This window comes from Saimiri boliviensis, chromosome X (genome assembly GCF_048565385.1).
Source record: "Saimiri boliviensis isolate mSaiBol1 chromosome X, mSaiBol1.pri, whole genome shotgun sequence".
NCBI lineage: Eukaryota > Metazoa > Chordata > Mammalia > Primates > Cebidae > Saimiri > Saimiri boliviensis.
The window spans coordinates 119920185-119941510 of NC_133470.1; the positions used below are offsets into that span (position 1 = coordinate 119920185).

At 40.2% G+C, this 21326-nt stretch overlaps 1 protein-coding gene across 11 annotated transcripts in view; it reads left to right on the forward strand.

The window, feature by feature from the left end:
* The window catches only part of LRCH2 (leucine rich repeats and calponin homology domain containing 2), a 174185-nt gene that overhangs the window by 19599 nt on the left and 133260 nt on the right, over positions 1 to 21326 (forward strand). For all 11 annotated transcript variants that reach the window (XR_012515668.1, XR_012515665.1, XR_012515670.1 and 8 more), the window contains exons 2-5: positions 9635 to 9779; positions 13405 to 13531; positions 17907 to 18012; positions 18095 to 18231. Coding sequence is in view for 1 of the 11 variants with exons in the window: in XM_003935833.4 (XP_003935882.1) it covers positions 9635 to 9779; positions 13405 to 13531; positions 17907 to 18012; positions 18095 to 18231 (515 nt within the window). In the remaining 10 variants the exon portion in view is untranslated. The remainder of the gene's footprint in view (positions 1 to 9634; positions 9780 to 13404; positions 13532 to 17906; positions 18013 to 18094; positions 18232 to 21326) is intronic.

The following is a 21326-nucleotide window of genomic DNA, read 5'->3' on the forward strand; positions in this document are numbered from 1 at the left end:
AGTCCCAGCTACTTAGGAGGCTTAGGTAATAGGACTGCTTTAGCCTGGGAGGGCAAGGCTGCAGTGAGCTGTGATTGCACCACTGCACTCCAGCCTGGACGAAAAAGCAAGATACTGTCTTTAAAAACAAACAAATAAAACAAAAAGCAAACCAAAGCAAAGGGCAGATTTGCTTGCATCCTTGGACGAATTAGATAGTGTTTCTCTCCAAAGCAGAAGACAGTCATGCTTAAAGTCCAATAAAATAAAGATAATGTCTCCCTTAGAACAAAAAGCAGGCATGCTTACTATGATAAAATATTTGGGTTCCCTCAGCTCAGGTTCCTTTCCTATAATGTGATAATATTGCATGTTTATGCATCCATGTGGGCCCATCAATATTGCCCCCATGGGATTTCAGGGAGTAAGAGGAACTGACACATATATGCTGCTCATGCCACTTGCTATGCTGGGAGCAATAAAGGCTTCTCTCTCTCACATAGGAGTCTCATGTCTTCTGCTAGCATCTATACAGCAGTGTTAGGCTACCATATTGGCTTATAAATAGGGTAAAATCTGACCCTTTAGAGTTCTTGACAGGTACTCAGCGCAATGATTTTGCCTATAGGGTGTTATCCTCCTTTAGACAAAATTTGTTTGACTAATTTTCTTTAATCCTTGTTTATTGAATTGGTTAAAGATATTGAAAAAGTAATAAGGGCCCCTCTCTTTAAGGAGTCAAGTGGGAAACTTTTTCCCACTTTCCCAAACTGTCTTTTTCTGAGTCATCCAAACTGTTCTAACTTCTGCCTGTTACCCAGTTCCAAAGTCACCTCCACATTTTTGGGTATCTTTTCAGCAGTGCCCCACTTTACTGGTATTAATTTACTGTATTAGTCCCTTTTCATGCTGCAGATAAAGACATATGTGATACTGTACAATTTACAAAAGAAAAGGTTTATTGGACTTAAAGTTCCATATGGCTCGGAAGACCTCACAATCATGGTGGAAGGTAAAAGGCACATCTCACATGGTGGCGGACAAGAGAAGAGAACTTGTGCAGGGAACCTTCCCTTTTTAAGACCATCAGATCTCATGAGACTTACTTACTATCATGAGAACACTATGGGAAAGACCTGTCCCTTTGATTCAGTTACCTCCTGCCACGTCCCTCCCACAACACGTGGGAATTCAAGATGGAATTTGGGTGGGAACACAGACAAACTATATCAATATGTGAAATGAGAAAGTGTAACTACCTTACAAAGTTGTAAGTTAATCCTCACTTTTTTGATGGAAAATATGAGATGCTGTTAGTGTGAGATAGTGTGTATCAAGAAATTAAGATACAAATAGTCTGTGTTATTTCCCATTTTTCTTTCCATGGTTGTATTATTTTTGGCATTATTAGTCTGTTTACCCAGTGATTTAGAAAGGATGTTTACACTGATTTAAAATCTGAAACACCCAAGAATTAGATTTATTATTCTTCATTTGATTTAACTCTATTAAATTAGAATAATAATTATAATTTTAAGTGGTATTACTAAATAAATACATGAACTCGTTCAGGAAATGGTTTATGAATGCACATTTAATTAAATTCCCCTAAGGGAACTTATAATATTACTTTGTAATTTAAATAGTCTTTTATTTGGAGGGGAAAGACATAAAGCATCATGAAAAATGTGTAGATTATTAATGTCTTTGTATTATTTAAATCATTAAGTTATTCTTGTTATTAATGTTTTAATTGGTGTTTTAGTATTTTTTTCATGTCCCTTTTTGGTAGTTTATTTACTTTTTTATTTCATAGACTTTATTTTTCAGAAGTTTTACATATACGAAAAAATTGAGTAGATTGTGTAGTTACCCCATATTTCTTTTCTCCAGCTCATAGTTTTCCTATTTTTAGCATCTTACATTTGTGTAATGATTTTTTACGATTAATGAACCAATATATGGTACCCTTGATGATGATGAAAATTGATGAAGTAATACTTCATTAGTAAAATCTATACTTTACATTAGGGTTCAGTCTTTGTGTTTTATAGTTGTATGTCTTTTGACAAATGCATTTGTCATGTATGCATCATCACAGTATCACATAGAAGAGCTTAACTGCCCTGTAAATTCTCTGTGTTCAATGTATTAATCACTCTTTGATATGGTTTGGCTCTGTATCCCCACCCAAATCTCATATTGAATTGTAACCACCCTGTGTCAGGGAGGGACCTGATAGGAGGTGATTGGATCATGGGGGTGGTTTCCCTCATGCTGTTTTCATGAGAGTGAGTGGGTTCTTATGAGATATGATGGTTTTTAAGTGTGTAGCATTCCCCTCCCACCCTCTGCCTTGTGAAGAAGGTGCTTGTTCTTCATATTCCACCATGATTGTGTTGCCTAAAGCCTCCCCAGTGATGCAGAACTGTGTGTCAATTAAACCTCTTTTCTTTATAAATTACTGATTCTAAAGTAATTTTATATACCAGTGTGAGAATGGGCTAATACAGAAATTTGGTACCAAAGAAGTGGGGCATTGCTGTAAAGATTACTGAAAATATGGAAGCAACTTTGGAACTGGGTAGTGGGCAGAGGTTGGAATGTTTTGGAGGGCTCAGAAGAAGACTGGAATATGTGGGAACGTTTTGAACTCCCTAGAGACTTGTTGAATGGTTGTGATGTGATAGTGATATTAACAACAAAATCCAGGCTGAAGTGGTCTTAGATGGACATGAGGAACTTATTGGGAACTGAAGCATAGGTCACTCTTGCTATGCTTTAGCAAGGAGACTGGTGGCATTTTGCCCCTGCCCTAGAGATCTGTGGAACTTAGGACTTAAAAGAGATGATTTAGGGTATCTGGCAGAAGAAATATCTAGGTAGCAAAGCATTCAAGATGTGACCTGGCTGTTTCTGAAATTATTCAGTTATATGCATTCACAAAGAGATGGTCTGACATCGGAACTTATGTTTAAAAGAGAAGAGCATAAAAGTTTGGAAAATTTGTAGCCTATATGGTAGAAAAAAAAACCAAAACACTTACTGGGAAGAAATTCAAGCCTGCTGCAGAAGTTTGCATAAGTTAAAAAGGAGCCCGAGGCTTACTAGGGAAAAATGGTTTCATGTTCTGGGCCCAGAGCTCCACTGCTCTATGTGGCCTCAGAACATGGCGGCCAGTGTCCCAGTCACTCCAGCTTCAGCTATGGCAAAAAAGGGGACAAGATACAGCCCATAATTTTCCTTCAGAGGGTGCAAACCTCAAGGCTTGCTGGCCTCCACATGGTGTTGGGCCTGTGGGTGCTTAGAAGACAAGGGTTGAGGTTTGAGAATCTCTGCCTAGATTTCAGAGGCTGTATGGTAATGCCTGAATGTACATGGAGGAAGTCTGCTGCAGGGCCGGAGCCCTCATGGGTTACCTCTACTAGGGCAGTGTAGAGGAAAACTGTAGGGTTGGGGACCCACACAGAGTCCCCATTGGGGCACTGCCTAGTGAAGCTGTGAGAAGATGGCCACCATCCTCCAGACCTCTAGACCAACAGCTTGTACCAAGCACCTGGAAAAGCTGCAGGTACTCAGTGCCAGCCCCTGAAACCAGCCATGGGAGCTATACCCTGAAGAGCCACAAGGGCAGAGCTGCCCAAGGCCATGGGAACCTGCCCCTTCCATCAATGTGCCCTGGATGTGAGACATGGAGTCAAAGGAGATTATTTTGGAACTTTTTAAATGACTTCCCCATTGGATTTCGGACTTGCATGGGGCCTGAGGCCCTTTCATTTTGACCAATTTCTCCCATTTGGAATGAGTGTATTACACAATGCCTGTACCTCCACTGTATCTAGGAAGTAACTAACTTGATTTTGATTTTACAGGCTCATAGGTGGAAGGGACTTGCCTTGTCTCAGATGAGACTTTGGAGTTGGACTTTTGACTTAATGTTGGAATTAGTTAAGACATTGGGGAACTGTAGAGATGGAATAATTGAGGCCATCATATTGCCTAGCTTTTTCATGCTTTCTATATTTTTATGTTGGTTTCTGCTCATCTGGCTTCATAGCTATATCTTCTTTTTTTTAAAAAAAATTAACTTTCATGTGGATGGGGGACTTTTTTCTTGAAGATGTAACAATGATGTTGGTTGGGTAGGGCCTCTGGCTTTGCTTCCAGGTGCATGCAATGGTGAAGACTGTGTATGGCTATCCTTATTGTGTTAATATGAGGTTCTTGGTGGGGCCTGTGGCTAAGTTGTGCTTGTTACTGGAATGCCTGATGGGCCCATCATCAGGTGTTTTTTTTTTTTTTTTGAGGTGAAGTTTCCCTCTGTCACCCAGTCTGGAATGCAGTGGCACAATCTCTGCTCACTCACTGCAAGCTCTGCCTCTGGGTTCAAGCGATTCTCCTGCCTCAGCCTCCCGAGTAGCTGGGATTATAGGCACATGCCACCATGCCCAGCTAGTATTTTTGTGTTTTTAGTAGAGGTGGGGTTTCACTGTGTTATCCACCCATCTTGGCCTCCCGAAGTGCTGGGATTACAGGTGTGAGTCACCGTGCCCAGCCAAGTTTATGTCTATCCTTGTGACCTGGGACAGTGTATGCTGGCTCCTGTGTTGGCAGTTTCCAGGCAGGCTAATAATTTTGGCATCTGGGTGGCTTTCTCAGATGCTAGTTTTAGTAGAAGTATACTAGGCAGATAAGCAGGCTCTTGAGCTCCTGAGCAGCTGGGGTAGTGTGGGTGATAGAGGTAGAGGTGATAAAGCTGGGTGGATCCAGATTGGGCAAGCTTGTACTCAGCATCTACCAATAGCAAGTGCATGCACCAGCCATGATGTGGGGGTGGGGGAGCAGTATAGTCCTCAGGCCTCTGATGAAATGCTTGGGTGAGAAGTGACTGCTGCTGTGCTGAGGTCCTGCCATGGGTGCCAGGGAGGATGAGACCATTACCATCCCTCCCCCATCCCAGCTGTGGCAGCCAACCAGGCTGTTTTGTTATGGCAGTTTGCACCCAGCCCATAATTCAGCCATGAGCCGTTGAAGCCAGCACCTAGCTCAAGACCAAGCCTCTTCAGTAACTCATCCTGCTCAGGATTGGAGCATGGGGAGCCTGGTTCCAATACCAGAGGCTGGAGCCCATGTATGCCATGTCTGATTCTCAGTTTTGGTTGTGAGATACCCATCCCTGCTCAATCCCCTGCTCTACAAGATGCAGCCTGATCTTCCCCAATGGCCAAGACTGGTACTGCAGATTCCCAGGACCTCTCATAGTTTGCTAAGAGCTAGGATCAAGAATGGCATCTTACTATGACTACTTAGTTCTGAGGAAGGGTGTGGGACCCAGTGCATGCTGCCTTCCTGGAGCAGTTCCTTCTCACAGTCTCCTGGATGCCCCCTAAATCAGATTCAGGATTTGGATGGGTCAGGATGGTCTCCTGTAGCCTGGATTGTATGATTCCCCAGTGGGGAAGTGGACTGGAGAAAGATACTCTCTTATATTAGGGATTCATTGCCAGTTCCCACTGTCCTGACCACACAGTTTGCTTTCCTTCTCATTCCTAGATTTTGGAGTTTCCTTTCACTGTTTCTGTTGAACCCCGTGTTCCCTCCTGGATAATGTATTCAAAGTGTGATTGTCTGCATACCATTTGGTTTTTCTAAGTGGATGAGGTATTCTAGAAATCGTTCTAGTCAGCTATCTTGGAAAAAAAAAGGTCAACCTCCTGTCCCTTTTTGAACTTTTTTGATCTCTTCATATGGTTACTGTTTTCTCATGACCATTATTTTCAGCCTTTTCCACTTGCTGTTTTTTCTCTACTCACTTTCTAAGTATAGGCCTTCCTGATAGCCAATTCTTGATCTAATTTGATAGCCTGGTATTAGGTGATGTCCTGCATTTCTGTGATTTAATAGAATTAACCATATTCCTACAACTTTTTTTTTTTTTTTGAGACAGTCTGGCTCTTGTCACCCAGGCTAGAGTGCAATGGTGCCATTGCAGCTCACTTCAACCTCGGCCTCCCGGGTTCAAGTGATTCACCTGCCTTAACCTTCTGAGTAGCTGGGATTACAGGCGCGTGACACCACACTCAGCTAATTTTTATAATTTTAGTAGAAATGGGACTTCACCATGTTGGTCAGGTTGGCCTCGAATTTCTGACCTTGTGATCTGCCTACTCTCCACCGAAAATCTAGTTGCTTTAAATGGGCAGAATGATCCATTTTTCCATTTTAGGTGAGCAGACGATTATGAAAGATCTCAGAACTGTTTACCTCATTTATTAGGGAAGTTTACAAGGGAAGAAGCTATTAATGAAATGTCTACTTGTAAATATAGGACGACTAGGACTCAGGCTCATATCTTATACTTTTAACATGAACTTATTGAAAGAATCGTTAACAATTTCAAAACTAAAACAAATTTTAAGTTTTTCTCTGCAAAAGCATAAAAGTGGAAATTGTAACAAGAAATTCTTAAAAGAAAAACAGCTCTTCCTTATACTAGTTCTTGGGTAGTTACCATAGAACAGGTTCTTTTTGTTAGTTTCTTTGAAAAGAGATTTTTGGTCCCAAGTCTGCTTCTGCTTAGTATCTGCTCCGGCCTTCCTCTCTCTCTGAGCAGCTTCCTAGATGGCCTCTGGGAACCCTGGAGCCCGACTGGCTGTAAGAATCACGCGGTGGAGCAGGCGTCCCCAAACTTTTTACACAGGGGGCCAGTTCACTGTCCCTCAGACCGTTGGAGGGCCGCTACATACTGTGCTCCTCTCACTGACCACCAATGAAAGAGGTGCCCCTTCCTGAAGTGAGGCGGGGGGCCGGATAAATGGCCTCAGGGGGCCGCATGCGGCCCGCGGGTCGTAGTTTGGGGATGCCTGCGGTGCAGGGATGCCCCTTTCCACGGGCAGAGGGAGCCCATGATCCTGGTCTGCCTACTTGGTCTCGGCCCCTCAAGTATCGGTCGCGCTTGATGTAAATTTTGCTGTAACTGTCACAGCCTTTGCGGCCCTGGTACTTCTTGTGTCTTCCTCCTCCACTCCTGCCGTAACTGCTGCTGTAACTGTTGTGGCCCCCACTGTAGGCATCGAGTGTGCGGCGCCGGTAATTCTTGTAGCGGTGTACTCCTCCATAGTGGTCGCTCCGGCCGTAACTATTGCTGTAACTGTCGCGGCCACCGCTATAGGCATCGAGCGAGCGGCCCCCGCTGTAGGTCTGCAGTGAGCGGCTCCAGCTGTAGGCCTCCAGGAAGCGGCCCCCGCTGTAGAGATCGAGCGAGCGGCTCCGGTACTCTTTATAGCCGCCGCCTCTTACATAAGATGGCGGTCTCCCCTGCCTGCGAGCGGTGCTGCCTGGGTCTCCGTAGCTCTCCAAGGGCTCTTGGTAAGGGCCTCTGCTTGGATGATCCACATAGTTATGGTCGTGACCCCTGTAGTCATCTCGGTGGCCATGGCCTCTCGAGGGACAGTAGTCCCAGACACTGGGCTGGCCATAATAACGGCGGCTGTATCTTCTGGGCGAGGGGGTAAAATCCCGGGAGTCACGGTAGTATCGGCTCCAGTAGCTATCTCTGGGTTTCCGCCAGCCCAGGTAGGGGTGGTGGTGCAAGGGTGGTGGCTCCCAGGGCAGCAGGTCTGAGCAACCGCCTTGCTCCCACAAGGCCGCGGCCGTCCCGCGCATTTCACTGCCACAGCTGCGAGGTAGGCCCCATGGTGTGGCCCTCTTGCGGGGTTGGCTCGCCCAGTGCAGCACCCGCCGCAGCCTGTGCTTCATGGGGATTTGGGCTCCGTAGCGCTGCGGGCCAAAATGCCCCACATAGCCTCCATCATCATTGGGCCTGCCCCGTAATGGCGGTCGCCATAGGCTGCCGCCACCCCCACGGATCCTGTGCGGGAACCTAGGGTGACTATGGCTGCTGGGGGACCTCGGGCCCCACCGGCTGCTCTGGAATGCTGGTTTCATGGCCTGGGACACCTTTATGGACTTACCATCTAGGTAACTGCCATTCATATCTCTGGCGGCAGCCCTGGCGTCTTCCGGCCTTTCAAAGGTGATGAACGCGAAGCCCCTCGACTTCGAAGATTCTCTGTCTTTCATCAGGACCAGCTTGATGATGCGGCCATACTTGCGAAACTCTACCTTCAGGGCTTTCTCCTTGGTTTTGAGGTTGAGGCCCCCAACAAAAAGCTTCCCCGCACGATCCACTTCCATCATGTCTGCCTGTGGAGTGGTCAGTCCGAGGCGGTGGGAGGGAATGAGGAAGCGTCAGTCGCAGCCTTGGAGTGCTCTTTGTTGACGGCGGCTCCTACTGCTCGGTGGGAGCGCTTTTTGTTGAGTGCGGCTCCTACTGGTCGGTAGTGTGTATCTCAAGAAAAAGTGTCTTAACGTCATACTTCTTGGGAACACCAGCATTTATGATACAGGTAGAGGAAAACCTAGCAAAAGAAAATAAGAAGTAGCCAGAGAGGTGTTAGGAAGAGATCCGAGAATTACAGTCTTCTAAGCCAAAGGAATATAATATTTCCAGACATATGGAATGTTTATTGACATGGTGGTTGTTGGTATTGGTGAATGTGAGAGTGCATAGAAACCAATTTGTAGGCCGGGCGCGGTGGCTCAAGCCTGCAATCCCAGCACTTTGGGAGGCTGAGGCGGCTGGATCATGAGGTCGAGAGATCGAGACCATCCTGATCAACATGGTGAAACCCCGTCTCTACTAAAAATACAAAAAATCAGCTGGGCATGGTGGCGTGTCCCTGTAATCCCAGCTACTCAGGAGGCTGAGGCAGGAGAATTGCTTGAACCCAGGAGGCGGAGGTTGCGGTGAGCCGAGATCGCGCCATTGCACTCCACCCTGGGTAACAAGAGCGAAACTCTGTCTCAAAAATAAAAAAACAAAACAAAAAACAAACAAACAAAAAAACCAATTTGTAGTGCCTTGAGAAGTCTATGGTAAGTAAGAAATTTAGTTGTGTTGTGGATTTATGTAAGTTTGGCTGTGAAAGAATAAGAGACAGATGGAAGGGGATGTGGGATCGTGGGAAGTATTTTTGTGTTTGCTTTTAAAGATTAGAGATAAATCTTCATTGGTATTTTAAAAGACATAGCATACTTGGATTTTAGACATATTGAAGCATATGAAGTACGTTTGGTTAAAAAAATTGTATTCTATGAGGTTTTTTTTTTTTTTTTTTTTTTTTTTTTTTTTTTTTTGAGACAAGAGTCTCGCTGTGTCACCCAGGCTGGAGTGCAATGGCATGATCTCAGCTCACTGCAATATCTACCTTCTGGATTCAAGCAATTCTCCTCCCTCAGCCTCCTGAGTAGCTGGGATTACAGGCACCCACCACCACATCCAGCTAATTTTTCTGTTTTACTAGAGACAGCATTTCGCCATGTTGGCCAGGCTGGTCTCCAACTCCTGAGCTCAAATGATCCTCCTGCCTTGGCCTCCCAAAGTGCTGGGATTACAGGTGTGAGCCACTGCACCTGGCCATATGAGCGAATTTCTTAATGTTGTTTTTTTGCCCTCAAGGGTAATATTGTCTATTTTAAAATATTTTAAGTAGTTGCTTAGATTCTAAGTGATTTAGCAAGTGTGAAAATAGCTCTTTTAATTGCCATAGATATAGGTATATGTCTAATACTCAGACACTTTTTTTTTTTTCAGATCTTTCCAGAAATCGTTTTACAGAAATTCCTTCTGATGTCTGGTTATTTGCACCCCTGGAAACATTAAATTTATATCATAATTGCATCAAAACCATTCCTGAAGCCATTAAAAATCTGCAGATGTTAACATACCTTAACATTAGGTAAGGAAACAAAAATAAATTTTGGTTTTTATTGTCATTTTAGTCCTCTTTTAGTAGCAAAGGAATATGTCTGATATGGCTGTGTAGCTTAAATTTATCACAATAGTATCTTATTTGTGTTTTTCATATGTTCACGTTATTTTGTAGGTTTTTATCTTGTTCTCTAGAGCGGAACTTCTCAAACTTTAAGACATAGGAATTACCCTGAGATCTGTTAGAATGCAGATTCTAATTTCTTAGGTCTGTTGTGGGGTCTGCATTTCTAACAGCCCCCTTGGCAATGCCCATGCCTACCTGCTGGTCCTTAGACCTCAGTTTGAGTAGCAAGGCTTTACACTATAAATATTTTCCTGAAATTACAGCATCACAATACAGATTTTTACATGCATCCTTAAATATGTGAAACAAAGAAACAGTACTTGAGCTATTTTTTCTCACTTTTATGACCTCTTGCTTCTACTTCAAGGATGGTTAGAGTGGGATGCGAATGTTGAAAGGTTTGGAAGTGGATGACAGTTCATATTTATACTTAGTAAGTGCTTATCATGTGCCAAGCGGTATTCCAAATGCTTTACCCATATTACCTTATCTAGTTTTCACGACAGCATTTTGAGATGGGTATTATTGTTATCCCTGCATTACAGGTGAGGAAACTGGGTTAAGCTCTTTGTCCAGTTTCATAGATACATTCAGCCAAGTGGTAGAGCCAAGATTAAAATCAAAGCAGTATGACTGTAGAACTCTCATTCATACATAGCTCTTACCCTATATATATAAAAGAGTCAACACTCAATAAGTATAAGAAAAAACTTACCCTGCCAAATCAGTAACATTGAATGAAAATTGATATATTTTGACTTAATTTTAGAATTTGTTCTTTTTTTATTCAGTTGGAAGGGATAATCTCCTCATTTAGACAACCAAGTTTTCTGAATTGACATATAGAGGAGTAGTAACTGTAATATACATAAATGATAATGTTCTCATCTCACTGCGATGTATCATTTCTTTTGTATGACTCCTCCAGTGGTATTACCTGACAGTACATGCTATTTTAACTGAAACTACTTTACACTGCTGGGTGCGGTGGCTCGTACCTGTAATCCCAGCGCTTTGGGAGTCCGAGGTGGGCAGATCGCAAGGGTCAGGTGTTTGAGACCAGCCTGACCAACATGGTGAAACCCCATCTCTACTAAAAATACATAAATTAGCTGGGTGAGGTGGCAGACACCTGTAATTCTAGCTACTTGGGAGGCTGAGGCAGGAGAATAGCTTGAACCCAGGAGGCTGGGGTTGCAGTGAGCTGAGATCACACCATGCAATCCAGTCTGGGTGACAGAGCAAGACTCTGTCAAATGAAAAGAAAAGAAAAGAAAAAAGAGAAGAGAAGAGAAGAGAAAAAAGAAAAGAAAAGGGAAAAGGGAAAAGGAAAAGAAATGTGTTAGAGAAATTTCCTTCCATAGATATCAATCCTTATTCTCTAAGTAGGTATAAATCTCCTTGGCTTGGCTTAAGAGAGGTTTGTGGAAAGTGAGGTATTTTTTAAGTTTTGTCTTTATTTCTGTTTCATTTTGTTCTTTTGAAGAAAAAGTGATTTGCCAAAAACTGAATTACATTTCTCCCTTAATAAATATGGTAATCTTAGTTTTACTGAATTTTTACTAAAACTTTCTCTGATTTTATCCTGTTGTGATCTTTAAGAGTCAACTTTGGTTGTTTTTTGCAGTCACAAAAATCTTTGAGCAAACTATATTGAAATAACATTTGTTCTAGTGACCGATTTCCTCTTTAAAGCATGTAGTAAAAAAGTGACAATTAATAATTTATTAACTAGTATGAAGAAACCAGATTCTCGTGAAAGATGATTGTGTGTTAACTCAATGAATATATATATTTTTTGAGTCTTGTTCTGCCTCCCAGGGTGGAGTGGTGCCATCTTGGCTCACTGCAAACTCCACCTCCCAAGTTCAAATGATCCACCTGCCTCAGCCTCCCGAGTAGCTGGAATTATAGGCACCCACCACCAGGCATGGCTAATTTTTAGTAGAGACAGTGTTTCACCATATTGACCAGGCTGGTCTCAAACTCCTGACCTCATATGGTTTGCCTGCCTCGGCCTCCCAAAGTTCTGGAATTATAGGCGTGAGCCACTGTTTCTGGCCTGAATATGCTTTTTAAGGGAAGAAAATAAACTGGTTTTAAGCTCTTTTTGGCCTGAAGAAGTATTAGAATGAGTTTGCCATTATTTCTTCCATGTATTTATTTATTTTGCTGAAAATATCTTAATAAACTTATAAGATAATTTTTCAACTCTTCTCTCTTTCTATATACTACCTCCCTTTTTTAGTAGAATCCTACAGAAAGATCCTTGTGTGCCCTGGTGTGAAGGGGCCCAGATGGACCATTTTTGCAAAGAGCCTGCTTGACCCTGAAAGTATGAAGGATTATGACAGGACCCTAGCATATTTGATATTCCAGCAACCTGGCCAGTATTGCTGGTTGAGGGGCATTGCCATTTTTTGTTTGTTTGTGCCATGTGATTAAAGCCAGTCCAGTGTTTCTAGATGTCCTTTGCCAGAGAAAAGATGAAGTGAAGGGGCTTGAAGTCCCCCTCTTGGGTAACATAGGACTTTTGTTGCTGTGTGTGTTACACAAAATGCTACATACAGGTCTATAAATGTCACTTTGAAAAATAGGAAAAATAATAGCTTATTGCTTATCAATGCTTGTTAGTATGTAAATGGAATGGAAAAATGTGTATTTTGATAGGAGATTATTTGGGTTTTGGCATATAAATTTGACCACAGTAATTTGAGGGCCAAGGCCCCAGAGCCAGATTGCCTGGGTTTGAATCCTGCCTCTCCCACTTTATAGCTGTGTAACTTTGAGCAGTTTGCTTAAACCCTTTGTGACTATTTCTTCATCTGTAAAATGGGTATCACTGTGAGAGTTAATTCACATGAGCTGCTCTGAACATGTCCTGGCAATAGTAGGCACTCAGTTAATGTTAGTTATTATATTTAAACATATCTACAGAGATTAGAATGTTTTATCAACTTTGAGCTGAGATAAAGGTGCTAATAGGCTGTTAAAAGGGAATGGGTTAGGGTTACTACATGTTTTTGAAGATACAGTCCTATTCATTCTTTTATAAATTTGAACATAGTGCATGCATATTTATTCCTGGAGACTTTCCTTAGCATAGAAGTATTGAATATACCAAACTTATATTAAGGAGCAAGGTTCTGACATTCTTGAGCTCAGAAGAATCATTCCGGGTTTTTGAGAACTGATGGTGTGTAGAGCAGTATCATAGGTCTGACCGCATAGGCTTTGCTATGCTATGGATCTCTGCTGTACTTGGGTAAGTCACTTAATCAGTTTTAACTTTCATTTTCTTATTTGTATAATGAAGATAATAACTACTTGATCTTGTGTTGTTAATGCGAGAATTAAATGAGAGTGCGTATAAGAAATTTAGCACTATGCCTGATACAAAGTGAGCACGCAGTGATTATTATTACTTAGTGATAGAATATTATTTACTTACAAAGTGATTTCTTCTTTTATAATATGTCACATTTCATACATATTTCTCATAATGAGACTTTCTGATTCTTTTCAGTCGAAATCTTTTATCAACATTGCCAAAATACCTATTTGATCTTCCCCTTAAAGTTTTGGTCGTCAGTAATAATAAACTGGTATCCATTCCAGAAGAAATTGGGAAGTTAAAAGATTTAATGGAGTTGGTGAGTAAAATAGTTATATTAATTGAATGTAAAAGGCGTAATATATACACCTTTACATTTTGGAAGATTATTCATTATTTTATGGAATTTCATTTTAATTTTTTAAAAAAGTATTACCTTGGTATATATCTAAATTCAGTAAGACTTAGTAAAATCTTGAGCTACTGTATGTCTGAGTTTTCCCAGTCACAAAATAGCTTGGTTCTTTCTTAGTCCTAGTGATGTTAGAAGGCTTGCTTACCAACTTTAAGAAATACTTTTCAAATGAATAAGCATTTGTTTACCCATTTTATGGACAGTAAAGGTCTTAGAGAAAAGCTGAAGGAATTTATTAAATAAGGCTTTTGTAAGACTATGATATATCCTTATAGAAAGGAGATAGAAGAAAGTTTCTACAAACAGTAGAATTTGCAACATAACTCTTCCTCACTGTTTGCTTATGTGATGTTATAACACTTTTTAGACTGAAATAAATGGTAAGAAGCCATTATATGCAATTGATTGTAGAAATACAGAATAATTTAAATTAATTACCTGGGACATAACATTTTAGGTATTAAAGGACATTGAATTCTAAGAGAAACATATTCAGATCCTCAAACCTTTGAGCTATTTTTTATATCTTTTGTTTTCCTCCACTTTACAGTACATTACAGTGTACCATGGTTACTTTACAGTGTACCATGCTGCTTATTTTTCTTTTATCTTGAATGATGCTTTGCTAATAAATAGGTATTTTAAAGTATTCTTTTTGTTTTTTTTTTTTGAGACAGAGTCTCACTCTGTTACCCAGGCTGGTGTGCAGTGGCATGATCTTGGTTCACTTGCAGCCTCTGCCTCCCAGGTTCAGGCAGTTCTCGTGCTCAGCCTCCTAAGTAGTTGGGATTACAGGCATGCACCACTATGCCCAACTAAATTTTGCACTTTTTTGTAGAGACGGGGTTTCACTATGTTGCCCAGGCTGGTCTTGAACCCCTGGCCTCAAGTGGTCTACTTACCTCAGCCTCCCTAAGTGCTGGGATTACAGGTGTGAGCCACTGTGCCTGGCCTAAAGTCCTACAGTATTCTTATGTATGACTATATTATGTCCAGGGGCCCAAAGTTTTCTTGAGGAACTTACCTCCAATTTTAAATGAGAAATGAATTTTAACAGAATGTAATGAGCAGAAATTTCAGGAATACCTTTTATTCATTAAGGAATACCTGCATGTCTAATCAATGTCCAATTATAATACAAGGAAACTTCCTTGAATTTTACCTTATGTTTTAGAAACACATAATTTGGAGATTATAAAAGGTCTTAGAAGTGATCAGATACAACCACTTCCTAATGCAGGAATCCCTGACACATCTACTGTATATTTTCAATGGTGGACAATTCTGTGTGTGTGTGTGTGTGTGTGTGTGTGTGTGTGTGTGTAAATGCATGACTGTTCTAATTCTCCTGTGCAAAACTGTATTTGTTATTACTCGTTCTTATTTTGAACCAAAATACATGCTTCTGTAATTTTTTTTCCATTGATCCTGGGACTACCATATGAAGAAATTGGACACTTGTAATGTGTTGTGTGCCTACTCTCCATTTTACTAAACTCTTAAGATGTATTGTTCTATAACTTAAACATCCTTATTACCTTTATTCCTTTATGACTTTTTACTTTTAGCTATTTCCATTTAGAAAATAATCTCTTTAAAATCTCCCTTAATGTTATACTAAAAAATGAACAAAGATTTCAGATGTGATCTAACAAGTTTGTAATAAAAGGGACTATTATTTTCTTTGATTTGAACACCATTAATGCATTTTAAATTTTTATAAAGGTTATAATTTAAGATTTTATGTCTCTGCAATTTATTTCTTTTTTAAATTTAGTTTTTGGCCCTATGTTTTAATTTCATTACATGATGTTTTTAGATAAATGAATTGTCAAAAATAATTAGGAGTTTTAGTTTAATTCTAGCGTAGTTGTCCCTCTATGGGGGATTGGTTCCAGGATTTACCCTGTACCAAAATCCACGAATGCTCAAGTCTTTTATATACAATGATAGTATTTACTTATAACCTACACATGTTCTCCCGTATGCTTTAAATCATGTCTAGATTACTTATAATGCCTAATGCAGTGTAAATGCTATGTGAATCGTTGTTATGCTATATTATTTAAGGAGTAATGACAAGAAAAAAACTTAGTATATGTTCAGTACAGGCACAACCATGCTTTCTTTTCCCTGAATATTTTTGATTAGTATTTGGTTGAATTCATGAATGCAGAACCCATGGATACAGAGGACCAACAGTGTTTTTATTTAAGTAGAAAATGTTTAAATGTTAAATACTATTTTTTTAGTAAGTACTATAAAATTATTATGATTTAAACTCTTGAAATCAGTAACAGTAGATGGGTAGATAGCATTAGGAGGGCTAATTGACAGTTGTAAATCATATATTAAATTTGTGGGTATTCCCTGTCAAAATATTTTCCCATGATACTCTTCCACATGATGTGATAATCAACTATAATGAAATTCTGTCATTAGAAACCTAGGAAATACTCTCTGGCCTCCAATTGTCTGCAGAATATTTTGTAGAACACCCACTAGTGTGGGTTCATTTTCAGTGCCTGGGTGTATTTCTCCTGGGAAATGATAGCTATCTCTCAAATTTCTATGGATTTTCCATATGGAAATCTTAAGTATCAAATACCTTTAGAAAGAAGCAATAATGTTTAAAGAACATTTTTGCAAACTTTTATTATCTATCATTTGAATAATAGTCTATTCTGAATATAGCAGCTAAGGTGATCCTGTCAAAATATAAGTCAGATCATGTCAATCCTCTGTTCAAAAGTTTCTGGTTCCTGCCCATATCTCAGAATAAAAACTGAAGTCGTATCCTTCCCTCTATTCTACTCTCTCCCTTGCCCATTTCCCTCTAATTACACTTAATTCCTTGCTGTTCTTTGTAAGGTGTCAGGTGTGCTCTGCCTGAGCACGTTTACTTTTATTGTTTCTTCTCTCTGGAATATTCCTTTCTTATATATTGGTATGGTTCACTCTTTTAGCTCTGCCAGTCACCTTCTCTATGAGATGAGCTAGTATCCTCTGCTATTGCGAGCATAGCCACTTTCCTACCCTGTTGTTATTTATTTTTTAAATAGTACTTATTACCTTCTAGCATATTGTATAGCTTACTCCCCTTGCTAGCATGTGAACTCCATGAGGAGCTATGAGAGCAGGAAATTTTATTCTGTTCCTTTATATGTCCCCAGTCCCTGGAACAGTACCTATCAAATATTAATAGTATTCAATAAATATTTCTTGTTAAATGAAGATGCCTTAGATATTGTTTGAAAGAGGTGTGTAGGATATGTTTTCCTAATCATCTATAGCATTATTATATTCTTCTCTGCATGGATTTACTATTAATTTGAAAACTGAATGTATGGACTGTTCTCCTCCATCCAAACTAATACCATTTTCACTAAAAGTTGGAAATTGGTGGCAATTGCAGTAGAATAAGAATTTCATTTGAGGTGTGTCTAGAATGATTACTGTCTGACACCATGCTGTAGGTTTCTCTTCTTTTTGTTGATGTTATTATAAGAAAGAGAGGAGAGAGCATAGTTGATTGAAACTGTTCTTTATTTTGTTATTATGATAATAAATAAAAACCTCAATTTGTTATTATGGAAACTTGATATTGTTTACCTTTAAATTGGGGCTTAGATTTTGACTGCAGAGATTTCCTGAGAGATACTTGACAGATTTCCAACTCAAATCTCTTAGAATGTCTTTGAGTTATGATATGAGTTACAAGTGTTTGAGCTTACTTCTCATTTTGTATCCCTTTGGAGAAAGTGATTTAGTTAAATTGGTCCTGATCATAGTCTGTTTCTCCAATGCACATTTATAAATCCCTGACTTTCTTAGCTTCTGCCCAACGAAGTATCTCAAGACAACTACTGTAATTGACAGATTATACAATGTTTGAGAGTTGTTAGTCTTTTACTTTACCTGTACATGAAGAATGCTGGATCATTCTTATTTCTGGTTTGGGCTGGTATGAGATGGTCTTTAGTTGAGGTTTTTCAAGAGGCTGACTTATGTAGTTACTAATCTATAACCTCAAATTTTTGTATGGAAAGTTTCTATTTACTGTGCTAGGTTGACTTCATGATGTAATATAAATAAAAATCTGCCAGATAATCCATCTTTAGAGCAATGACATTAGATGGTAACTTTTGCTAGCTATTAACCATGTGCTTTAATTAAAAAATCAGAATATATATGTGTGTGTGTGTGTGTGTGTGTGTGTGTGTGTGTGTGTGTATTTCTCAGTTAGCTTGTTATAATACTATTTTATTGTTTTCTTTAGGATATTAGCTGCAATGAGATTCAAGTCCTTCCCCAACAAATGGGAAAATTACATTCACTTAGAGAGCTAAATATAAGAAGAAATAATCTTCATGTTTTGCCAGATGGTAAGATGCTCACTATTTTTACTCACATGAATAAGAGAGTAACTATGTAAAATTTAATTAACTCTTTTTTGTTTCTGACCAGAATTAGGAGATCTTCCTTTAGTCAAGCTGGATTTCTCTTGTAATAAAGTTACCGAAATTCCAGTTTGTTACAGAAAGCTGCATCATTTACAAGTAATAATTTTGGATAACAATCCATTGCAAGTACCACCAGCACAGGTTTGTAATAAAGATATTATACACATTTCTTCTCATTTTTGTTCATAATTTTATCTGTTTGTGACTGGTAAATCAAAAAGCACCTAAATCAAGAGCTAATTTGTTGCTCGGGCACTGTTGTCTTAAAGTTTTTCTGAGCACTGCCTTTTGCATTTTGGTAGAAGTTTTACCTTAGGTTCTAGGATAACATTTGGAAAACCTAGATAATAACTTTCTGCTTGTGAAATGACAATTCTGGTTGTTAGTTATTTACAAAAGGGACTCTGAAGTCTCTCTACCTATTTCCCACTGAGGTATATATCTACTTGGGATTTGTTGTGGGATTGATTGGAGCACATTTTTGGCACTGAGAGATGGAATGATAACAGGAAGAACAAGATACAAGTGGAAAATATTAATTATGACTTTTAGCTTGGTGAGAATTAAATCCATGTGGAATCCTCTAAAATGATAATTAAGGAATAAACTATGATATAAACCCATAAGGACAAGGGTGAAAGAGAAGGAAGAGGACGGTGGGTAAGAGATGTCAATAGATTCTGAAAATGGAAAATAGAATAGTAGAAACTAGTGCCTTTACTTAGATTTCACAAGAGTGTTTGGCTGAGGAGCAAGTGGCAGTGAAATGGTGCCTTATGCTGTGTGCCCTGGAAGAGGGTTTGCAGACATCCAGAAGAAAGGTTGTCTTTTTCTTCCTGCAAAAGTACATTCCACTTATTCCAAAGAGTTTACCTTTTCTCATTCAACTAAAGGCTGGCTAGAGTGCTGGTAGTAGCTGCTTTAGCAGAATGAAGAAAGCTGAAACTTGTGCCTGCTATGGGAGAAGGCAATCAGAAGCAAGTTGATTTACAAATCAAAGCTGGTAATGGCTTGAGTACTGGAGGAAACATGCAACTCTGAATGTAGGGATTAAGTACTGAAAGCATGATAGTTTGTGGAATATCTAAGGCAGTGCTATCCGGTAGAACTTTCTGAATGATGGAAATGTTTTATAGCTGACACTGGTTCAATACTCTAGCCACTTATTCATGAGGCTGTTGAATGCTTGGAATACAGCTAGTGCAACTAATGAACCAAACTTTACATTTTATTTTAATTTGATTTATTTAAATTTAAATTGCTACATGTGACTGGTAGCTCCCATATTAAACACCACAGTTCTAAGATTCACACCCTCAGATTCTTGCCCTCAGCCCCACAGCCACAGACTATGCCTTACTTGCCTCAGCAGAAGGTCAGAATTTATTCTAAGGAGTAGGTGAATCCTTAGGTTTTCTCCATTATCTCAGTGGCCAGATGATGACTCACTTCTTGCCTCAGCAGAAGACTGGTATTTACTCTCTAGAGCAGGCGTCCCCAAACTACGGCCCGCTGGCCGCATGTGGCTCCCTGAGGCCATTTATCCGGCCCCCTGCCGCACTTCAGGAAGGGGTACCTCTTTCATTGGTGGTCAGTGAGAGGAGCACAGTATGTGGTGGCCCTCCAATGGTCTGAGGGACAGTGAACTGGCCCCCTGTGTAAAACGTTTGGGGATGCCTGCTCTAGGGAAGCACTGTCCCACTTGTACTTGCTGTGGTGATGGGTATGTTCTATATCTGTAACGTCTAATACGGTAGCCATAGTGGTTACTGAGTACTCGAAAGTGTATAGTATGACAAAAGACCTGAATTTTTAGTATTATTTTGATTTGATTAATCTACATTTAAATAGACACATGTGGAACAGAAAACCAAACACCACATGTTCTCACTCATAAGTGGGAGTTGAACAATGAGAACACATAGACACAGGGAGGGGAACATCACACACTGGGGCCTGTCAGGGGGTGGGGGGCAAAGGGAGGGAGAACATTAGGACAAATACCTAATGCATGTGGGGCTTAAAATCTGGATGATGGGTTGATAGGTACAGCAAACCACCATGGCACATGCATACCTATGTAACAAACCTGCACATTTTGCACATGTATCCCAGAACTTAAAGTAAAATGTGGCCAGTGGTATCCTATTGGACAGTAAAGCTATAAAGGAATTGAACCAGAGTCAGGGGCTCCAGGTACAGTTTATAGCAAGAGCGAGACCCCATACTGAAAACAGCGAATGCTTGCATGCCGAATGTTGAGACCCTCCAGCTTGGCTCCCAGAATGCTTGCAGCCTGTCTTACATATCTCAGACAGAATTGGTGGATTTCTTCCTTAGTAAACTGCACCAGGAGAAGAGACATATCTAGGTACTGAACTTTTGGGGTCACCTGATGAAATGGCTAGTCTGTGTCTGATCACCAGATAGGTGGAAGCTCACCATCAGGAAACTTCCCCATGTACACAGAGCTTCCAGTTTGTTTTTTATTATCCCCTTTCAAAAATAACAGATAGATCAGGTGGTAGCTCATGCCTATAATTCCAGTACTTTGGAATCTTGGAAGCCTGAGGTAGGAGGATTGCTTGAACCTAGTAGTTTGAGGCTGCCATGAGCTGTGATTGTGCCACTGTACTCCAGCCTAGACAACAGAGTGAGACCCTGTCTTAAAAAAAAAAAAAAAAAAAAAAGCAACGAAAAAAAAAAAAAGGGGCCAGGTGCTGTAGCTCACACATATAGTCCCAGCACTTTGGAAGGCTGTGGCAGGCAGATCACCTGAGCTCAGGAGTTTGAGACCACTCTGGGCAATATTGTAAAACCCTGTCTCTACTAAAATACAAAAAATTAGCTGAGTGTGGTAGCGCACGCCTGTAGTCCCAGCTACTCAGAAGGCTGAAGCACAAGAATTGCTTGAGGCCCAGAGGTGGAGGTTGTAGTGAGTCAAGATCGTGCCACTGCACTCCAGCTTGGGCTACAGAGTAAGACTCTGTCTAACAAAACAAGCGAAAATGAACAGACACCCACAAATCATTAGACATTGCAAGAATAATCTCTAACATGAATGACAGAGACCAAAACACCAGAAGGCTTTCACTGAAACAAAAGGGAGCACATCAATTTTTTTGTGTGTATATCCAGAAATATTTGTAAACCATATATTTGATAAGGGGTGAATAGCCAAAATATATAGGGAACTCATACAACTCAATAGCAAAAAAATTAATAATAACTCAATT